The following is a 17,835-nucleotide window of genomic DNA, read 5'->3' on the forward strand; positions in this document are numbered from 1 at the left end:
AAAAGTATGTGTCAATGAGCTAAAAAAATACCAAATCCTCATAATCTAAATCAATTCTATCTATTCCACAGCGTACCCAGAAAACGTGAGCTACCCTACACGGATGATGCCGTTGCTGTGAATTGGAATCCTGAAAAAGGTTATCCTGATAATTTACCCGACAAATTCTATCCACGTACAGCGGCTGGTACCGGACAGACACTTGGTCTTAGCATCACATTTGATGTGGATATCAATGACTATTATTGCTCCTCAACATCAAGTGTGGGTATTAAAATGGCTTTACATAGTCCGGCTGAAGTGCCACATGTACGAGAGATTGGTACCCTTTTGCCGGCAGGCTATGAGACGAAAATTCGTATACGACCCGATAAAACTGAAGCTGCCTTGAATTTGAAATCAATCAATCGAAAATATCGTCAATGTCTGTTTGATGGAGAGGAACATTTGACTTATTTTTCGTATTATAATGGACGGAATTGTGAGATGGAATGTCAAGCGCGTCGTTTACTGGAGCGTTGTAATTGCTTGGCCTATTATATGCCATTGATTGAGAATAATACTAAGATTTGTGGTATTATTGATACGCCATGCGTGAAACAAATGGCACAACACAATAGGAATAGGTCACTAGCCGTATTGGAAGATTGTCAACATTTATGTTGGCCAAGCTGCTTTGATTTGAATTTCTATAGTGATTTCTTCTCCGCGCCCATTTCGCATGAGGGTTTTGAAATTTCCAATAAATTGGTTAAGAATATGGCAAGTGATTATGCGGAGAAGAGTATGGGTGTGGCACATTTCTATTTCACCGATAACACCTTTCGCAGCACCAAGCAGACGGAATTTGTGGGAATTACAGATTTTTTGTGTGAGTATTTTGAATAAATTCAATAGAATTTGAAATAATGATTACTTTTGCTCCTTCTCCTTGCAGCCAGTGTCGGAGGTCTAATGGGCCTTTTTATGGGCTTCAGTTTTATATCGATTGCCGAATTCATTTACTATGCCATTTTGCGGCCTTATCACAAAATCAAAAAACATGATCGCCTAAATCAATCGAAATCCAAATCGAAACCTCCACAAGATGTCCGCGACTATCAGGTTCGCTTTGTAAGTCCAACTGAAAGGACAATTATGCGCATACCCGACCATTTAACGAAATCGAAAAAATTACAAATGTTTCCACCCCCAAATTTTATTATGGGTCGTCGGCAGAGTCCGGAATTGGATAATGATATTTTCAATAAACGCCCGTCATGGAACAGTAATCGAGGTTATAATAAATCCAAATAAACAAATTTTATTATCGAAAATAAACTAGAACAACAACAATAATAAATGTTTATGTAATTTAATAAAATGTAATCGAAAGTAAAGTGCAATATATTGTAATAGACACCATGGAATGTTTTTTTGTTTTCTTTGGGACATAAAGGGAAATAGTAAGTGAACATATTTAACCAATGGAAATATATGGTTAAATATTTTCATTGGTCGTAATGTGTATGTTCTAAAGAAAATAATGGAATTAGAAAATTTATTATATAAATGTATGCATTTGACTAGAAAATTCAAAGTGTTTTGAAGTGCCCTGAAGTTCGTTGGAGGATATTTTATTTCGGTGAAATGCTGCTTTGGAAAAATATCAAGAAAATCCGGGAATTTGGCCAAATCTATGGCACACAAAGTGTACGGGAAATCTTTTGGCAAAATACCAAAGAATTTTGTCGCCAAACTACGCTGCATGGAATGAAGTATATTGTGGATCCGAATTTGAAGCCGAGTGAAAGGTGAGTAGTTTTTAATAATCGAAAACTATAAAGTTAATTGGAAAAATGGGTTAGAAAATTCAACGTATGAAGTTCATGAACGTTCATGAAGCATGGTGTTTGTATGGGATCCATGTATAACCATGAAACTATATTGGTGATTATGGACACATTTTTAAATCAAATTGGCTAACAAAATGTCAGTATTTTCGGTATGTTTTTTCAACCAAATTCCCCTAATATTAAAGAAAAAAATTAGATTCATATTATAAACTTGAATTTACGCAACACTTCTAGAATTGAGGTCATGGGCAAAAGCGACGGAAAGAAAAAAAAAAATATTATTATAGGTAGACTCAACTGAAAATATAACAAATAGGAAATCAGCAGGCTGATATGTATTTTCATAGGACATCTCAGCCTGCGGAAACATTTACACAAGATTAGATGCGTAGGAAGCAGCAAGTGTAGAGCTTTTGGGGAAGACAGCGAAACGTTGGTACATTTCCTGTTCCAAATTTTACTACTCACGATCTAAACGACCTATAAGGGTGAGAATGGAAAAGTACGGAGGACTTTACTAAGAATTCCTGGGTGTATAGGGAGACCAACATCAAGCAGTTTCTTCTAACATGTGATGGCGTATGTCAATCCTCCTTACTTAATCGTTTTGCTAAAAATAAAGTGCCCAATTTTCAAGGTCCTACCGCAATTTTCAAAACTGAGTGTCTGTACCGTGTCCGCCATATTCGAATATCCCGTTAATGGGCTATACTTTACATGCATCAAGAACCGGAAAACTACAAAAAAGAAAAGTGGGGAAAGCCCAATTTGTTTGCTAGAGGATATTTTATCCATTGATATTGGACCCGGACCTTGAAGTATTAAGTATTACTGTCAAATAATGGTTTCAAACTGAAAAGTCGACCTCATTGACTTTCTGACCCATTATATGCAACACTTAATGAAGGCTTTTTAATTCCACTGAGTGTAAAAAACGGTTAATAAACATTTGAAGAAAATGTAACTAATATAAATATAGACACGAGCGTATTTGCACCAAATCTATTTCAGATATTTTAAAGTTAATTTAGATATATCCGCCTGTCTGTGTGACAGGAGTGTACCACAACGCACCATGGGAGTAACTGGATTGATTCAAGTTTTAGGGGGCGGGGACCTTCCCGGGGTAACCTCGGCATTTGATGGGGCACATTCGGCACCATTGTCATAGCCTGGTAATTATCATTGCTATAAGTCTGCTTGGAATTCAGATCCTCTAAGGGTTCTATTTGTTTTAATACGCGACTCAATGTTTGACTTTTAAGGCTGTATTTTCTAGCAACGGACGATGACGTCTCAAGGCCACCATCAGAAATAGCATTTTTCTATCGCATTTTCGTCAATACAATCACGTTTTATGTAATATTTGTAATTTCGAACCATATTAAAAGATTAGTTTTAAAGTTTATAGTTTTTTTTATACCCTTCACCACACTGTGGTACAGTGTATTATGTCTTTGTGCATATGTTTGTAACAGGCAAAAATAATCGAGATAGACCCATGGTTCCATTTGGGAATATGTTGGCGTCTGTTGGTGTTAAATTGTAAACAAAGTACAGGTCGCATTTATGATCCGTATTGGATGAAATTTGGCACAACTCATTTGTTTGGCCCAAGGACGAACCCTATTGAAATTCGGAAAAATTGCCTCAGATGGTGTACCAAAATTCCCCATATATCTTTCGATTTGCACGAAATTTGGCACAGCGTAATGAATAAGGTCTATAATGATGTGTGCAAAGTTTCTTGGTCCGATTTAAGGAAAGATTTTCAATGGGCTGGTAAATGAATACAAATGCTTGTTAAGGTTTGTAACTTTGCACATATATAATTGAAGATTTAAAAGAGAAGAAAAATAATTTACAAAAAAATTGTTACTGTTTTGTTGTTGTTTTTTGTAATTAAAGAAAAGTCCTTATTTTTGATGGCGGGCATGATAACTCCTCACTGGAACATGGGAATCCGAAAATTCCAACGGTGTTAGAAGGAGTACATGTCTGGCTCTCGTATGAACTAGGATTATTGACTTCGCTCTAAAATTAACAAAATGGTGGACCTTTAAAAAAATATTTTTGGAAAATTGCCGATTTGTTACCAAAAACCAAGTTAAAAAATAAGGAAGATCTTCACCGATTGGCTTTATCCTAGTTCATACGAGAGCTATACACTCCCAGAGAAACGTTGCAAAATTTGGAACCGATTGGATTATTAGTTTTTGAGTTATCGTGCCCGCCATTCGCAAAAAAATGTTTAGAGAAAAACGCGTTTAAAGTTTGAGAAGCCCTTCAGCCGTCACTTGATGCTGACACAATAAATCGGCTATATCTTCAAGAGTTCTTGAGATTTTCACTTGAAATTTTGTAGAGACATTCTTTAATCAGTGTAGATTCGAATTATATCAACAAAAATTTTGACCCCGAGAATGGGGGGGGGGGTCCCCTTAAGGTAAATTGTGTATCAAAGTCCCTATATACGTTTCGATTTGCACGAAATTTGGCACAGCGTACTAAATTATTTCAAAAGATCCATAGGTGGGCCGATTGACACAACGTACTGATGTAATATAAACTAGTGAGCGGAGCAGTATATTCGGACGGGGCCGACCATACGATACCCTACACAACTACCACGAAACTCAAATTTTCTGCGGATGTTTATTCCGAGCCTGGGCAATATTTCGTGATATTTGAACCCTCTTGCCCGATTAGAGGTAAACAGCACCTCTTCCTCACACTGACATATTTTCCGAATATTATAAATTTTGTCATTTTTCACACAAAAGTCAGGGTCCATTTGACCCGCTAAATATTGACCGATCTTTATCAAAACAGGCATGCTTATTCTTTGGCCCGATCCCCTTCCCATGCAAAATTTTACGATGTTCGGGCCAGAAAACCGAAAAAAATTTAGTATTTGGTTCATCCCCTAAATATTAACCGATCTTTCTCAAAAACAATAGGGGTCTTCATTGGCCAGAACCCATCCTACATGCAAAATTTCGTGAAGATTGGTCCATAACTATGGCCTGTATCATGTTTACAAATTATAATGGACAGACGGACGGACACACATGTCTAGATCGACTCAGCTAGTCGAGATATGACGATCGGTATACTTAAAGGTGGGTCTAGGACCAATATTTCGCGGCGTTACAAAATTTTGGGGCTGCACAAAGCTATAATACCCTGACATCATAGTTTTGTAGGGTATAATTAGTCCCTGGCAAGATTCCCTGAAATCGGTTAGATAACAAAAACGCGACGTCTGTTAGGATGCATATGTAGAATATACCCAAAGTGGTGAAGGGTCGGCCCAGTCCGACTTTACTACTTTCCTTACTGGTTTTCATTTGTTTTTATTAAACTTCTAAGAGAATTATATTTTTAATTATTTTAATTATTTTTATAAAAATACACATTGTAATGAACTATATTTTGATAATACTGAAATTGTTTATACACGAAACAAAAACCAAAACGATAACAAAAACCAAGAAGATCTCAATTCAAACCTGCTTGATTTCTTGCTTGATAGTTCTTTGTCCTGAATTTTGCAACCGTCTGCGACCGTTCATAAACTTAGGAGTTATTGCAGATATTATCAAAAAAAAAAAAAAAGATTTCATACGACATACGGCCTTTGTGAAGCCACATAGCGCAGTATGACTGATGAGCCGCTTAACCAACTGCTAAACGCGTCGCATAATGGTAGGTGCGTAGGTTCTTCACCTGGCTTTCCTTTTCATTGCAAATTTTCGATCATTAAGCTTGGGTCGAAAGAGTATAAAAACTCACATAGTGAATTTTTAAATTGTCTTTTAACAAGCAGTAAATTGGAAGATATTAGTCTCACCTTCAACCAAAATTTTGCTCCGTAGATCTACAAATAGTTTTCGGAAATAAAAAAATAATTATTTATTTTTTATTCTGGTTCCCCACAAATTTTGCTTTGTTGTTGGCTCTGCGACTTTTGTCAAGAAAACTGCTAATGGAACCAACATAGATTCATTCTACACACACAATCAGATACAAAAATTGTTGGACAAAGATGTTCACATGCAGCATAAGAACACATCTTGTATATCGTTAGCTAAAAAGCAAAAAGGCGTAACTAACAAAAAATTGAAAATTGACTTTTTGAATGAATATTGTGAATGTCAATAAACTACATGTGTTGAAAAAGTTTTACACGTCTGCGGTCAAAAAAGGAGCTTCTATTAACAAAAAACAAAAAGACGTAACTACAAGTGGGTTTATTTGATAAATGCAAAAAGGCGTAACTAACACAAAATTCACGGTTTTAGTTAATTGTTATGACTGCCATTAAACTAAATAACTAAATTTGTTAAAAAAAATATAGTCTATTATTCTTCATATGCAATAACACCCTGCCGGACATACTTTTTCATTTCACATGACATGTTTATTGTTTTCATTCAAAACAGTTTTTTGCTTATCCTACACAATTATGCTTTTGTTAGTTACGCCTTTTTGCATTTTAGCTGACGATATATTCAAATTAATTTTGGGTATCCGTCCAAAAGTTAACATTTTCTCTATGCTATTTAAATTTTACTTATCGTTTTAGGTGCTTCTTTGGTGTATCTGTTGTAACGGTGATATTTGCTGCTGTCTATTTAATTGTTCATGTCTATCAGAAATGGGCCAATACTCCAGTAATAGTGGGTATTAATCCTCAATCAACTGCAATTACTGATGAACCTTTCCCGGCTGTAACAATTTGCAATTTAAATCAAGCCTTAAATCACACGGCGGAGAAATTTTCAAGGTAAGTATTTTTCAATCTTTTAGACAAAATATGCTATCATTCATATTTCTGATATAAAAAAAATATTTATCATTGTTTATTACAGGAATTCCACAGATTTTACAATAGTTCAGCTGCTGTGTAAACGTGAAGTAAATCAGACAGCGATCAAGTCAATTACGAATTGGAATCATGTGGAACAATTTATCGTGAATGTGGGTACATTTTGAGATATGAGATATAACTGATTTTAAAAATATTTTCGATCCGGCAGATTTCTCAACCATGTAAAGATATGTTGGTTGAATGTCGTTTTGGTGGAAAATATTACAACTGTAGTCATTTGTTTTATCCCTTGGTAACCGATGAAGGATTGTGTTGTACCTTCAATATGTTACATCCGATGTTTATGTATGTTTCTCAGTAAGTAAAATTTGATCATTAAAAATGAATAACTAGAAAAAAATGTATATATTCGAATTTATTTCTAGCATTCCCTTATCCTATCCAAATGTAACACCGGTACAAACACCCATCGATTGGTATTCCGAGGCAGGATATTCAAAAAATTTACCCAAAAATTATTATCCGAAAAAAGTGCCAGGTGTTGGCGAATCATTGGGTCTATCAGTGGCGATAGATGTTCAAGAGGATAAATATTATTGTTCCTCATCGAATAGTATTGGATTTAAATTTGCCTTACATAGTCCCAACGAGACGCCGAATGTCCACGACACTGGAGTGTTTATCGAACCGGGTAAAGAGACAAATATACGAATAATACCGGTTAAAACCGAATCCCATAAACAATTATTGGCAATGTCAAAGAGATTGCGGAAATGTCTATTTCATGATGAGGGGAAATTGAAATTTTTTGCCCATTACACTCAGAGAAATTGTGAAATGGAATGTGTCGCCCTGTTGTCGTGGAAATATTGCGGCTGTATTAGTTTTTATATGCCGAAAATCTATAATAATGTTACCGTGTGCAGCATCAACGAGGCCAAGTGTGCCAGGGCGGTACGTTTGGGAATTTATAATAGTCAAACGTCATGTTTTGATGAATGCTTGCCGGGTTGCTTTGAAATTGACTATCCGATTAATACGTTCGCAACAAAGTTGGCCCATACTGGTTTGATTTTTAGTAATCGTAATCTTGCCAATATGAAACGTTCGTATGTTGTGAAAAATCTAGCCATTGTGCATATGTTTTTCAGCTCGAATACATTTCGTAGTAATTTGCAAACGGAATTTATAGATTTTTCAGATTTTTTGTGTAAGTTAATTAAAATAAGAAAAGGAAAACCAAATTATATCTAACAAATTAAATTTTCTTTCGCAGCAAGTGTTGGTGGACTGATGGGCTTATTTTTGGGTTTTAGTTTCCTATCGATTGCCGAGTGTATCTATTATGCTGTCATACATCCTTGTCGCACCATTGGAAAATATCACAAATCATTGAAAAGTTTGAAAAAAGTTCGAAAACATTCACCAAAATGGATAAAGAAACGTGCCACCTTAAAGTCTCGCTGTAAGAAGTTATTCACCTCATCATCCAATGTTGAGTATCGTAATGAAAAAATTATAAAAGTTCCATATGCCATTACATATGGATTTGATGTTCCAGTTGATGATAGAATTCAATTACCATTTTGCCAGTGAGCATGTCTAACGGAATCTATGAAAAATCGGTGTTAACTTGTAGTAAAATTATAAAATAATGATTATTTAAATAAATGTTGTCTGCTTTGTGTGTAAAAACTTTGGAAATTCTTTTATTGCCGGATTATGAACTATATAACTAGGAGCTTATAAGGATTTTATTTTTAGGGGACCCCCCATTCTCGCTTTGAAATGTTGACTATTTTCAAACGGCTAAGCACATGAAGACTTGTAGTTTAAGATAATTAATTGAAATAATTTTGCTGCTGTTTTTTGAAACCAAAGAAGGACAAAAGGAAGATCTTGACGGATTGGATATATCCTAGTTCGTATCATAACTTTGAAAGGGTTTGGATTATTAGTTTTTGAGTTATCGTATGTTCGAATTAAATATAAAACCAAAATTCAATTTTTTGATACCTATAATGTGTGGGGTCCCCTTAGAAGTCCACGCCGTTAAAAATGCTAGAAGCCATTTCACGCCATTTACTGATGAATGCCTTTAACAAATTCGCTTAAAAACCGCACGCTTTTTATTGCGCAAAGCCTCTAAAGAATCCTCTTAAAAATTTCAAGCCTTTAATTGCTGGGATCTTCTACAGGCTTTCCATTAAAAGTCTACGTCAAGTTAATAGCTAGAGGCCTCTAACGAATATTTTTTTAATTCCTGTCTTTTATTGCTAAAAGCACCTGAACACTTCTCTTAAAAGTCTGTGTCTTTAATTTCAAGATGTCAATCATGAATTTGCTTATAAAGTCTATGTCTTTAATTTCATAGAATTCTCTAAAAAAGATTAGAACGTACAATATTTTAAACATTTTTCATAGAACCCTAAAAATCTACGTTTGACGATCGAGGCCTTCAAAAATCCAAACTTATCCATTAAATAATATCCTTAAAACTTTCAAGTTTATCCTTCAACTAATATCCTTAAGAAATTACCGCTATAGCTGGATATCCTTGAAATATCATTCGTATAATATCAAAATAATCCTTGCTTATAGCCCTTGCTCATTCAATATATATCCTTAAGAAGTCGACCCTTATAGCTTCAATTAATAACCTTAAAAATTCCTTTATAGCCCTGGTTAACCCTAAAATCATATAGATAACAAATATTCATATTCCATAAAAACTAAACACCGTTAACTCAAAAAGTCCTTTAAAACAATACCTTTAACTCAGAAAGTCCTTTCAAATAATTCCTTTAATTCAGAGAGTCCTTCGAAAAATATTTTATATAAATAAAAATATCCTTTAAAAATCCAAGCCTTAAGTTGAGATAGCCCTCGAACAATTATTACTTTAAAAATCTAAGCCTTGAGTTGGGCCCTCGCCTATAGCTCAGATAGTGCTCCTAGTCCTGAAAAAATATTATTTAATAATCCACGCCTTAAGCTTATATAGTTATCCTAAAAATATGCTTTACAAATCCACGCCTTTAGCTTACATAGTTATCCTAAAACAAAGCTTTAAAAATCCACGCCTTCAGCTTAGATAGTTATCCTAAAAATATGTTTTAAACATACACGCCTTTAGCTTAGATAGTTATCTTAAAAATATGCTTTAACAGCTTAGATAGTTCTAAAAAAAATATTCTTTAAAAAAACCATGCATATCTGAGTTATATGCAGTGCTCCTAAAAATATTCTTTAAGAATCCATGTCTATAGCTCAGATAGTGCTCCTAAAAATATTCTTTAAGAATCCATGTCTATAGCTCAGATAGTGCTCCTAAAAATATTCTTTAAAAATCCACGCCTATAGCTAAAATAGTTCTCCAAAAAATATTCTTTAAAAATCCACGCCTATAGATCCTGAAGAACTTCTCCTCTTTAAAAATCCACGCCTATAGATTAGATAGTTCTCCTAAAAATATTCATTAAAAATCCACGTCTATAGTACAGATAGTTCTCCTAAAAATATTCTTTAAAAATCCATGCCTATAAATCTGATGGTCCTTCTAAAAATATTCTTTAAAAATCCATGCCTATAGCTTAGATAGTTCTCCTAAAAATATTCTTTAAAAATCCACGCCTATAGCTTAGATAGTTCTCCTAAAAATATTCTTTAAAAATCCACGACTATAGCTAAGATAGTTCTTCAAAAAGTATTCTTTAAAAATCAATGCCTATAGATTAGAGAATTCTTCTAAAAATATTCTTTAAAACTCCACGCCTATAGCTAAGATAGTTCTCCTAAAATTATTCTTTAAAAATCCACGCCTATAGCACAGATAGTTCTCCTAAAACTATTCTATATTATTCCTTAACAAGAAGAATACACATGGTTAAAATTAACATAGAAACTACACTTAGGTTTCATTTTAATAATCAGGAAGTTCCGTATGTTATTAACGAAGTACATAGTTAATAAAGTAATTATTTTTATAAGAAGTCGTCTCATTCATTCCCTTAATTTCACAAGTTGTAGCAAAATAATGTTAACAACAGATATTAATGGTTTGATGTCCTTGAAAAAGGGCTTATAAAAATGTTAAGGTATTTGGAAAATTTCCTAGTTTCTTCATAGCCACTATGGCTTCAACCTGTAGTTCGGAAAGTTCAAAATCGTTGGAAAGTGTTGTTAGTGATAATAGAAAGAAAGGATTGTGGAATTCTCTGGTTCAAAATGTTAAAGAATTTTGTAAAAATACCACATTGCATGGCTTGAATTACTTGGTCAATGAAGATTTATATCCATTGGAGAGGTATTCGGAGTTGGAGCAAATAGTGTATAATATAGAAAAAAAAATACTGTAAAAAAACTTAAATGTTTAAAAGGATTTTTAAAGAGTATTTTTTCTAGGAATATCTGAGTTAAAGGCGTGGATTTTTAAAGAGTATTTTTTCGAGGACTGTCTGAGTTAAAGGCGTGGATTTTTAAAGAGTATTTTCAGGAGGGCTATTAGAGCAATGGGCGTGGATTTTTAAAGAGTATTTTCAGGAGGGCTATTAGAGCAATGGGCGTGGATTTTTAAAGAGTATTTTCAGGAGGGCTATTAGAGCAATGGGCGTGGATTTTTAAAGAGTATTTTTTTTTCTGAGTTAAGGCGTGGATTTTGAAAAAGTATTTTTTCGAGGACTATCTGAGTTAAAGGCGTGGATTTTTAAAGAGTATTTTTTAAGGAAACTTCCTAGGCATAAGCGTGGATTTTTAAAGAGTATTTTTTCGGACTATCTGAGTTGAAGGCGTAGATTTTTAAAGAGTATTTTTTCGAGGTCTATCTGATTTAAAGGCGTGGATTTTAAAGAGTATTTTTTTTCTAGTTAAAGGCGTGGGTTTTTAAAGAGTATATTTCCGAGGACTACCTGAGTTAAAGGCGTGGATTTTTAAAGAGTATTTTTTCGAGGACTATCTGAGTTAAAGGCGTGGATTTTTAAAGAGCATTTTTTCGAGGACTATCTGAGTTAAAGGCGTGGATTTTTAAAGAGTATTTTTTAAAGAGTATTTTTTCGAGGATTATCTGAGTTAAAGGCGTGGATTTTTAAAGAGTATTTTTTCGAGGACTATGTGAGTTAAAGGCGTGGATTTTTAAAGAGTATTTTTTAAAGAGTATTTTTTCTAGGATTATCTGAGTTAAATGCGTGGATTTTTAAAGAGTATTTTTTCGAGGACTATCTGAGTTAAAGGCGTGGATTTTTAAAGAGTATTTTTTCGAGGACTATCTGAGTTAAAGGCGTGGATTTTTAAAGAGTATTTTTTCGAGGACTATCTGAGTTAAAGGCGTGGATTTTTAAAGAGTATTTTTTCGAGGACTATCAAGTTAAAGGCGTGGATTTTTAAAGAGTATTTTTTTCGAGTACTATCTGAGTTAAAGGCGTTGATTTTTAAAGAGTATTTTTTACGAGGACTATCTGAGTTAAAGGCGTGGATTTTTAAAGAGTATTTTTTCGAGGACTATCTGAGTTAAAGGCGTGGATTTTTAAAGAGTATTTTTTCGAGGACTATCTGAGTTAAAGGCGTGGATTTTTAAAGAGTATTTTTTTCGAGGACCTTACAAGGCGTGGATTTTTTAAAGAGTATTTTTTTCAAGGACTATCTGAGTTAAAGGCGTGGATTTTTAAAGAGTATTTTTTTCGAGGACTATCTGCGTTAAAGGCGTGGATTTTTAAAGAGTATTTTTTCGAGGACTATCTGAGTTAAAGGCGTGGATTTTTAAAGAGTATTTTCTGAAGGATTTGATATCAATAAGCGTGGATTTTTAAAGAGTATTTTCTGAAGGATTTGATATCAATAAGCGTGGATTTTTAAAGAGTATTTTTTTCGAGGACTATCTGAGTTAAAGGCGTTGATTTTTAAAGAGTATTTTTTTCGAGGACTATCTGAGTTAAAGGCGTGGATTTTTAAAGAGTATTTTTTCGAGGACTATCTGAGTTAAAGGCGTGGATTTTTAAAGAGTATTTTTTAAAGAGTATTTTTTCGAGGATTATCTGAGTTAAAGGCGTGGATTTTTAAAGAGAATTTTTTCGAGGACTATCTGAGTTAAAGGCGTGGATTTTTAAAGAGTATTTTCTCAAGAATCATCAGAGCAATAGGCGTGGATTTTTAAAGAATATTTTTTGAAAGACCATCAGACAAATAGGCGTGGATTTTTAAAGAGTATTTTCTGAAGGACTATCTGAGTATCAAAAGCGTGGATTTTTAAAGAGTATTTTTTCGACGACTATCTGAGTTGAAGGCGTAGATTTTTAAAGAGTATTTTTTCGAGGTCTATCTGATTTAAAGGCGTGGATTTTGAAAGAGTATTTTTTCGAGGAGTATCTGAGTTAAAGGCGTGGGTTTTTAAAGAGTATATTTCCGAGGACTACCTGAGTTAAAGGCGTGGATTTTTAAAGAGTATTTTTTCAGAGGTCTACCATTGGCGTGGATTTTTAAAGAGAATTTTTTCGAGGACTATCTGAGTTAAAGGCGTGGATTTTTAAAGAGTATTTTTTAAAGAGTATTTTTTCGAGGATTATCTGAGTTAAAGGCGTGGATTTTTAAAGAGAATTTTTTCGAGGACTATCTGAGTTAAAGGCGTGGATTTTTAAAGAGTATTTTTTCGAGGACTATCTGAGTTAAAGGCGTGGATTTTTAAAGAGTATTTTTTCGAGGACTATCTGAGTTAAAGGCTTGGATTTTTAAAGAGTATTTTTTCGAGGACTATCTAAGTTAAAGGCGTGGATTTTTAAAGAGTATTTTTTTCGAGGACTATCTGAGTTAAAGGCGTTGATTTTTAAAGAGTATTTTTTTCGAGGACTATCTGAGTTAAAGGCGTGGATTTTTAAAGAGTATTTTTTTCGAGGACTATCTGAGTTAAAGGCGTGGATTTTTAAAGAGTATTTTTTTCGAGGACTATCTGAGTTAAAGGCGTGGATTTTTAAAGACTATTTTTTTCGAGGACTATCTGCGTTAAAGGCGTGGATTTTTAAAGAGTATTTTTTTCGAGGACTATCTGAGTTAAAGGCGTGGATTTTTAAAGACTATTTTTTTCGAGGACTATCTGCGTTAAAGGCGTGGATTTTTAAAGAGTATTTTTTCGAGGACTATCTGAGTTAAAGGCGTGGATTTTTAAAGAGTATTTTTTCGAGGACTATCTGAGTTAAAGGCTTGGATTTTTAAAGAGTATTTTTTCGAGGACTATCTAAGTTAAAGGCGTGGATTTTTAAAGAGTATTTTTTTCGAGGACTATCTGAGTTAAAGGCGTTGATTTTTAAAGAGTATTTTTTCCGAGGACTACCTGAGTTAAAGGCGTGGATTTTTAAAGAGTATTTTTTCGAGGACTATCTGAGTTAAAGGCGTGGATTTTTAAAGAGCATTTTTTCGAGGACTATCTGAGTTAAAGGCGTGGATTTTTAAAGAGTATTTTTTAAAGAGTATTTTTTCGAGGATTATCTGAGTTAAAGGCGTGGATTTTTAAAGAGAATTTTTTCGAGGACTATCTGAGTTAAAGGCGTGGATTTTTAAAGAGTATTTTTTCGAGGACTATCTGAGTTAAAGGCGTGGATTTTTAAAGAGTATTTTTTCGAGGACTATCTGAGTTAAAGGCTTGGATTTTTAAAGAGTATTTTTTCGAGGACTATCTAAGTTAAAGGCGTGGATTTTTAAAGAGTATTTTTTTCGAGGACTATCTGAGTTAAAGGCGTTGATTTTTAAAGAGTATTTTTTTCGAGGACTATCTGAGTTAAAGGCGTGGATTTTTAAAGAGTATTTTTTTCGAGGACTATCTGAGTTAAAGGCGTGGATTTTTAAAGAGTATTTTTTTCGAGGACTATCTGAGTTAAAGGCGTGGATTTTTAAAGACTATTTTTTTTCGAGGACTATCTGCGTTAAAGGCGTGGATTTTTAAAGAGTATTTTTTTCGAGGACTATCTGAGTTAAAGGCGTGGATTTTTAAAGACTATTTTTTTCGAGGACTATCTGCGTTAAAGGCGTGGATTTTTAAAGAGTATTTTTGTCGAGGACTATCTGAGTTAAAGGCGTGGATTTTTAAAGACTATTTTTTTCGAGGACTATCTGCGTTAAAGGCGTGGATTTTTAAAGAGTATTTTTTTCGAGGACTATCTGAGTTAAAGGCGTGGATTTTCTTGCTGATTTTTTGTATTTTTCTTTCTTATAGAATTTACTTTGTCTTGTCCTTTATATCGGTCGTTGTTATTGCGGGAATATTTATTAGTGAGGTATACAGCAAATGGAATACCACACCGGTTATCATCAGTATCAACCCGAAACCAACATATATTACCAATGAACCATTTCCAGCCCTGACAATATGCAATATGAATAAGGCGTACAAGGCGAAGATACAACATTTTCAAAAGTAAAAATTTGTAAAAATATTTTAATAAAAATGTATAATAACTGATTTTTAAATCTCAGAGATTCTGTGGAATATGCCTTGATACAAATGTTGTGCAAACGGCGAGTGAACGTAACGGTGGCCAATACCATAGACGATTGGAGTAGTCTAAATGAATTTATTTCGGATGTAAACAAATGGGCTCAATAGAAGTAAATTGGTAAATTGGTTCTAAGGGTTTTGATTTTATTTCAGATATCACAGCCATGTGAGAAAATGATAATTTCTTGTTGGTTTGGCGGTGTTAAATACGATTGTCTGCGTATATTCCACCCCATTGTAACCGATGAGGGGTTGTGCTGTGCTTTTAATTTGGTGCATCCGAAATTTTTATATGCCGAAGGGTATGTAGAAAATGTTTCACCTTGAGATAAGTTTTAATTCTGTTGTTTTCCAGCACACAATCTCTCATCAAGGAAACCTATAGCAATCACAGTGACATGGATGAAGCGATTAGTTGGAATCCGGAATCTGGCTACCCCAAGAAATTACCAAAACATTTTTATCCTCGAACTGCTGCCGGTACTGGAGAATCATTGGGCCTCACCGTGATACTTAATGCCGAAGTGGATCAATATAATTGTTCGTCAACGAATAGTGTTGGCTTCAAAATGGCCATGCACAACCCCAACGAGAGAGCCAATGTCCGTGAAGTTGGTCTACTGCTGGCAGCAGGATATGAAACAAAGGCTCGTGTGCGTATGGAGAAATTGGAGGCTGATCAAAAACTACATTCTGTCGATTTGAAATATCGACAATGTGAATTTCAAGATGAACACAAGTTAAACTATTTTGCAACATATACTGAATCGAATTGTGAGGCGGAGTGTATTGCCAAAACGATGATGCGCCATTGTCGTTGTTTACCGCACTATATGCCGAAGCGATATGAAAATGAAACCGTGTGTAGTATTTATGACAGTCGATGTGTTGAGCGGATTCGTCTGCACTCGATGATAAATGACGATAATGACAATGAAATTGAATGTGATGAGGTGTGCCTGCCCAGTTGCTATGATTTGAAATTTTATGCAGAATTTTTTTCCACACCATTGGAACATGGGGTTTTTGTCAGCAATAATCCCTCACTGCGAGATATGTCGGAGGAATATGTCGAAAAGAATATTGCCATCTTGAACATGTACTATAAGGACAATTCATTTCATAGTAATAAACAAACGGAATTTATTGGCATGACAGATTTTATGTGTAAGTTGAGAATATTTTCGTAAATACGTTATTTTTAAAATAATCTATTTTCAATTCTTTGCAGCCAGTATTGGTGGCCTCATTGGTTTATTTTTTGGTTTTAGTTTCATATCTCTGGCGGAAATAATATTTTATACACTCATTCGTCCTTGCCGTAAAGTTCGTAGGAAAAAATCGAAAATAATATCGATAAAGCAGGCCAGAAAAATAAATGTCAGCAAATATAGCCCGAAAGGAATGAAAGTTCGTCGCAATTATTTATCTCCGTTCATTGTAAATCCTTATGGTCGCAGAATTTCCCAAAACATAAACTATTATCCAGCTAATATGAATGCAGATTTATTAGAAATTAACGATATGGATATACCTACAATTTATAAACCACAATATAAAGGGCGCAGAAGTTTAATTTATTAATAAATAAAACACCTTTACTCTTCAAGTATAGTTCTGAAAGTGCTTGAAATAATTTCTTTAAAAAATCCACGCCTATGTGGCTGAAAGTGCTTGAAATAATTTCTTTAAAAAATCCACGCCTATGTGGATGAAAGTGCTTGAAATAATTTCTTTAAAAAATCCACGCCTATGTGGCTGAAAGTGCTTGAAATAATTTCTTTAAAAAATCCACGCCTATGTGGCTGAAAGTGCTTGAAATAATTTCTTTAAAAAATCCACGCCTATGTGGCTGAAAGTGCTTGAAATAATTTCTTTAAAAAATCCACGCCTATGTGGCTGAAAGTGCTTGAAATAATTTCTTTAAAAAATCCACGCCTATGTGGCTGAAAGTGCTTGAAATAATTTCTTTAAAAAATCCACGCCTATGTGGCTGAAAGTGCTTGAAATAATTTCTTTAAAAAATCCACGCCTATGTGGCTGAAAGTGCTTGAAATAATTTCTTTAAAAAATCCACGCCTATGTGGCTGAAAGTGCTTGAAATAATTTCTTTAAAAAATCCACGCCTATGTGGCTGAAAGTGCTTGAAATAATTTCTTTAAAAAATCCACGCCTATGTGGCTGAAAGTGCTTGAAATAATTTCTTTAAAAAATCCACGCCTATGTGGCTGAAAGTGCTTGAAATAATTTCTTTAAAAAATCCACGCCTATGTGGCTGAAAGTGCTTGAAATAATTTCTTTAAAAAATCCACGCCTATGTGGCTGAAAGTGCTTGAAATAATTTCTTTAAAAAATCCACGCCTATGTGGCTGAAAGTGCTTGAAATAATTTCTTTAAAAAATCCACGCCTATGTGGCTGAAAGTGCTTGAAATAATTTCTTTAAAAAATCCACGCCTATGTGGCTGAAAGTGCTTGAAATAATTTCTTTAAAAAATCCACGCCTATGTGGCTGAAAGTGCTTGAAATAATTTCTTTAAAAAATCCACGCCTATGTGGCTGAAAGTGCTTGAAATAATTTCTTTAAAAAATCCACGCCTATGTGGCTGAAAGTGCTTGAAATAATTTCTTTAAAAAATCCACGCCTATGTGGCTGAAAGTGCTTGAAATAATTTCTTTAAAAAATCCA

At 34.1% G+C, this 17,835-nt stretch overlaps 3 protein-coding genes across 3 annotated transcripts; all 3 read left to right on the forward strand.

Annotated features, from left to right (window-relative positions):
* Positions 1 to 276: 276 nt before the first annotated feature.
* LOC133336883 (pickpocket protein 28-like) lies at positions 277 to 1,296 on the forward strand. The gene is made up of 2 exons (XM_061545156.1): positions 277 to 871; positions 938 to 1,296. The coding sequence occupies exons 1-2, from the start codon at positions 277 to 279 to the stop codon at positions 1,294 to 1,296; spliced, it is 954 nt and encodes a 317-aa protein (XP_061401140.1).
* A 333-nt stretch (positions 1,297 to 1,629) lies between these two features.
* On the forward strand, positions 1,630 to 8,265 carry LOC133336884 (pickpocket protein 28-like). Its single transcript, XM_061545158.1, has 6 exons — positions 1,630 to 1,793; positions 6,424 to 6,624; positions 6,710 to 6,818; positions 6,878 to 7,026; positions 7,095 to 7,879; positions 7,946 to 8,265. Exons 1-6 carry the CDS (start codon positions 1,630 to 1,632, stop codon positions 8,263 to 8,265), a joined length of 1,728 nt encoding a protein of 575 aa, XP_061401142.1.
* A 2,537-nt stretch (positions 8,266 to 10,802) lies between these two features.
* Positions 10,803 to 16,732, forward strand: LOC133336885 (pickpocket protein 28-like). Its single transcript, XM_061545159.1, has 6 exons — positions 10,803 to 10,975; positions 14,867 to 15,067; positions 15,127 to 15,235; positions 15,302 to 15,450; positions 15,504 to 16,315; positions 16,380 to 16,732. Exons 1-6 carry the CDS (start codon positions 10,803 to 10,805, stop codon positions 16,730 to 16,732), a joined length of 1,797 nt encoding a protein of 598 aa, XP_061401143.1.
* The last annotated feature ends 1,103 nt before the right edge of the window (positions 16,733 to 17,835 follow it).

The sequence above is a fragment of the Musca vetustissima genome, unplaced genomic scaffold (assembly GCF_032173495.1).
Source record: "Musca vetustissima isolate MV318-11 ecotype Yass unplaced genomic scaffold, APGP_CSIRO_Mvet_v1 utg10126, whole genome shotgun sequence".
Lineage (NCBI taxonomy): Eukaryota > Metazoa > Arthropoda > Insecta > Diptera > Muscidae > Musca > Musca vetustissima.

Coding starts and splice junctions, on each gene's coding strand:
- LOC133336883 (XM_061545156.1), top strand. CDS start 277: ATGGCTTTACATAGTCCGGCTGAAGTGCCACATGTACGAGAGATTGGT. Junction 872..937: donor GGGAATTACAGATTTTTTGT/GTGAGTATTTTG, acceptor TTCTCCTTGCAG/CCAGTGTCGGAGGTCTAATG.
- LOC133336884 (XM_061545158.1), top strand. CDS start 1,630: ATGCTGCTTTGGAAAAATATCAAGAAAATCCGGGAATTTGGCCAAATC. Junction 6,625..6,709: donor ACGGCGGAGAAATTTTCAAG/GTAAGTATTTTT, acceptor TGTTTATTACAG/GAATTCCACAGATTTTACAA. Junction 7,027..7,094: donor ATGTTTATGTATGTTTCTCA/GTAAGTAAAATT, acceptor ATTTATTTCTAG/CATTCCCTTATCCTATCCAA.
- LOC133336885 (XM_061545159.1), top strand. CDS start 10,803: ATGGCTTCAACCTGTAGTTCGGAAAGTTCAAAATCGTTGGAAAGTGTT. Junction 15,236..15,301: donor TAAATGAATTTATTTCGGAT/GTAAACAAATGG, acceptor ATTTTATTTCAG/ATATCACAGCCATGTGAGAA. Junction 16,316..16,379: donor TGGCATGACAGATTTTATGT/GTAAGTTGAGAA, acceptor AATTCTTTGCAG/CCAGTATTGGTGGCCTCATT.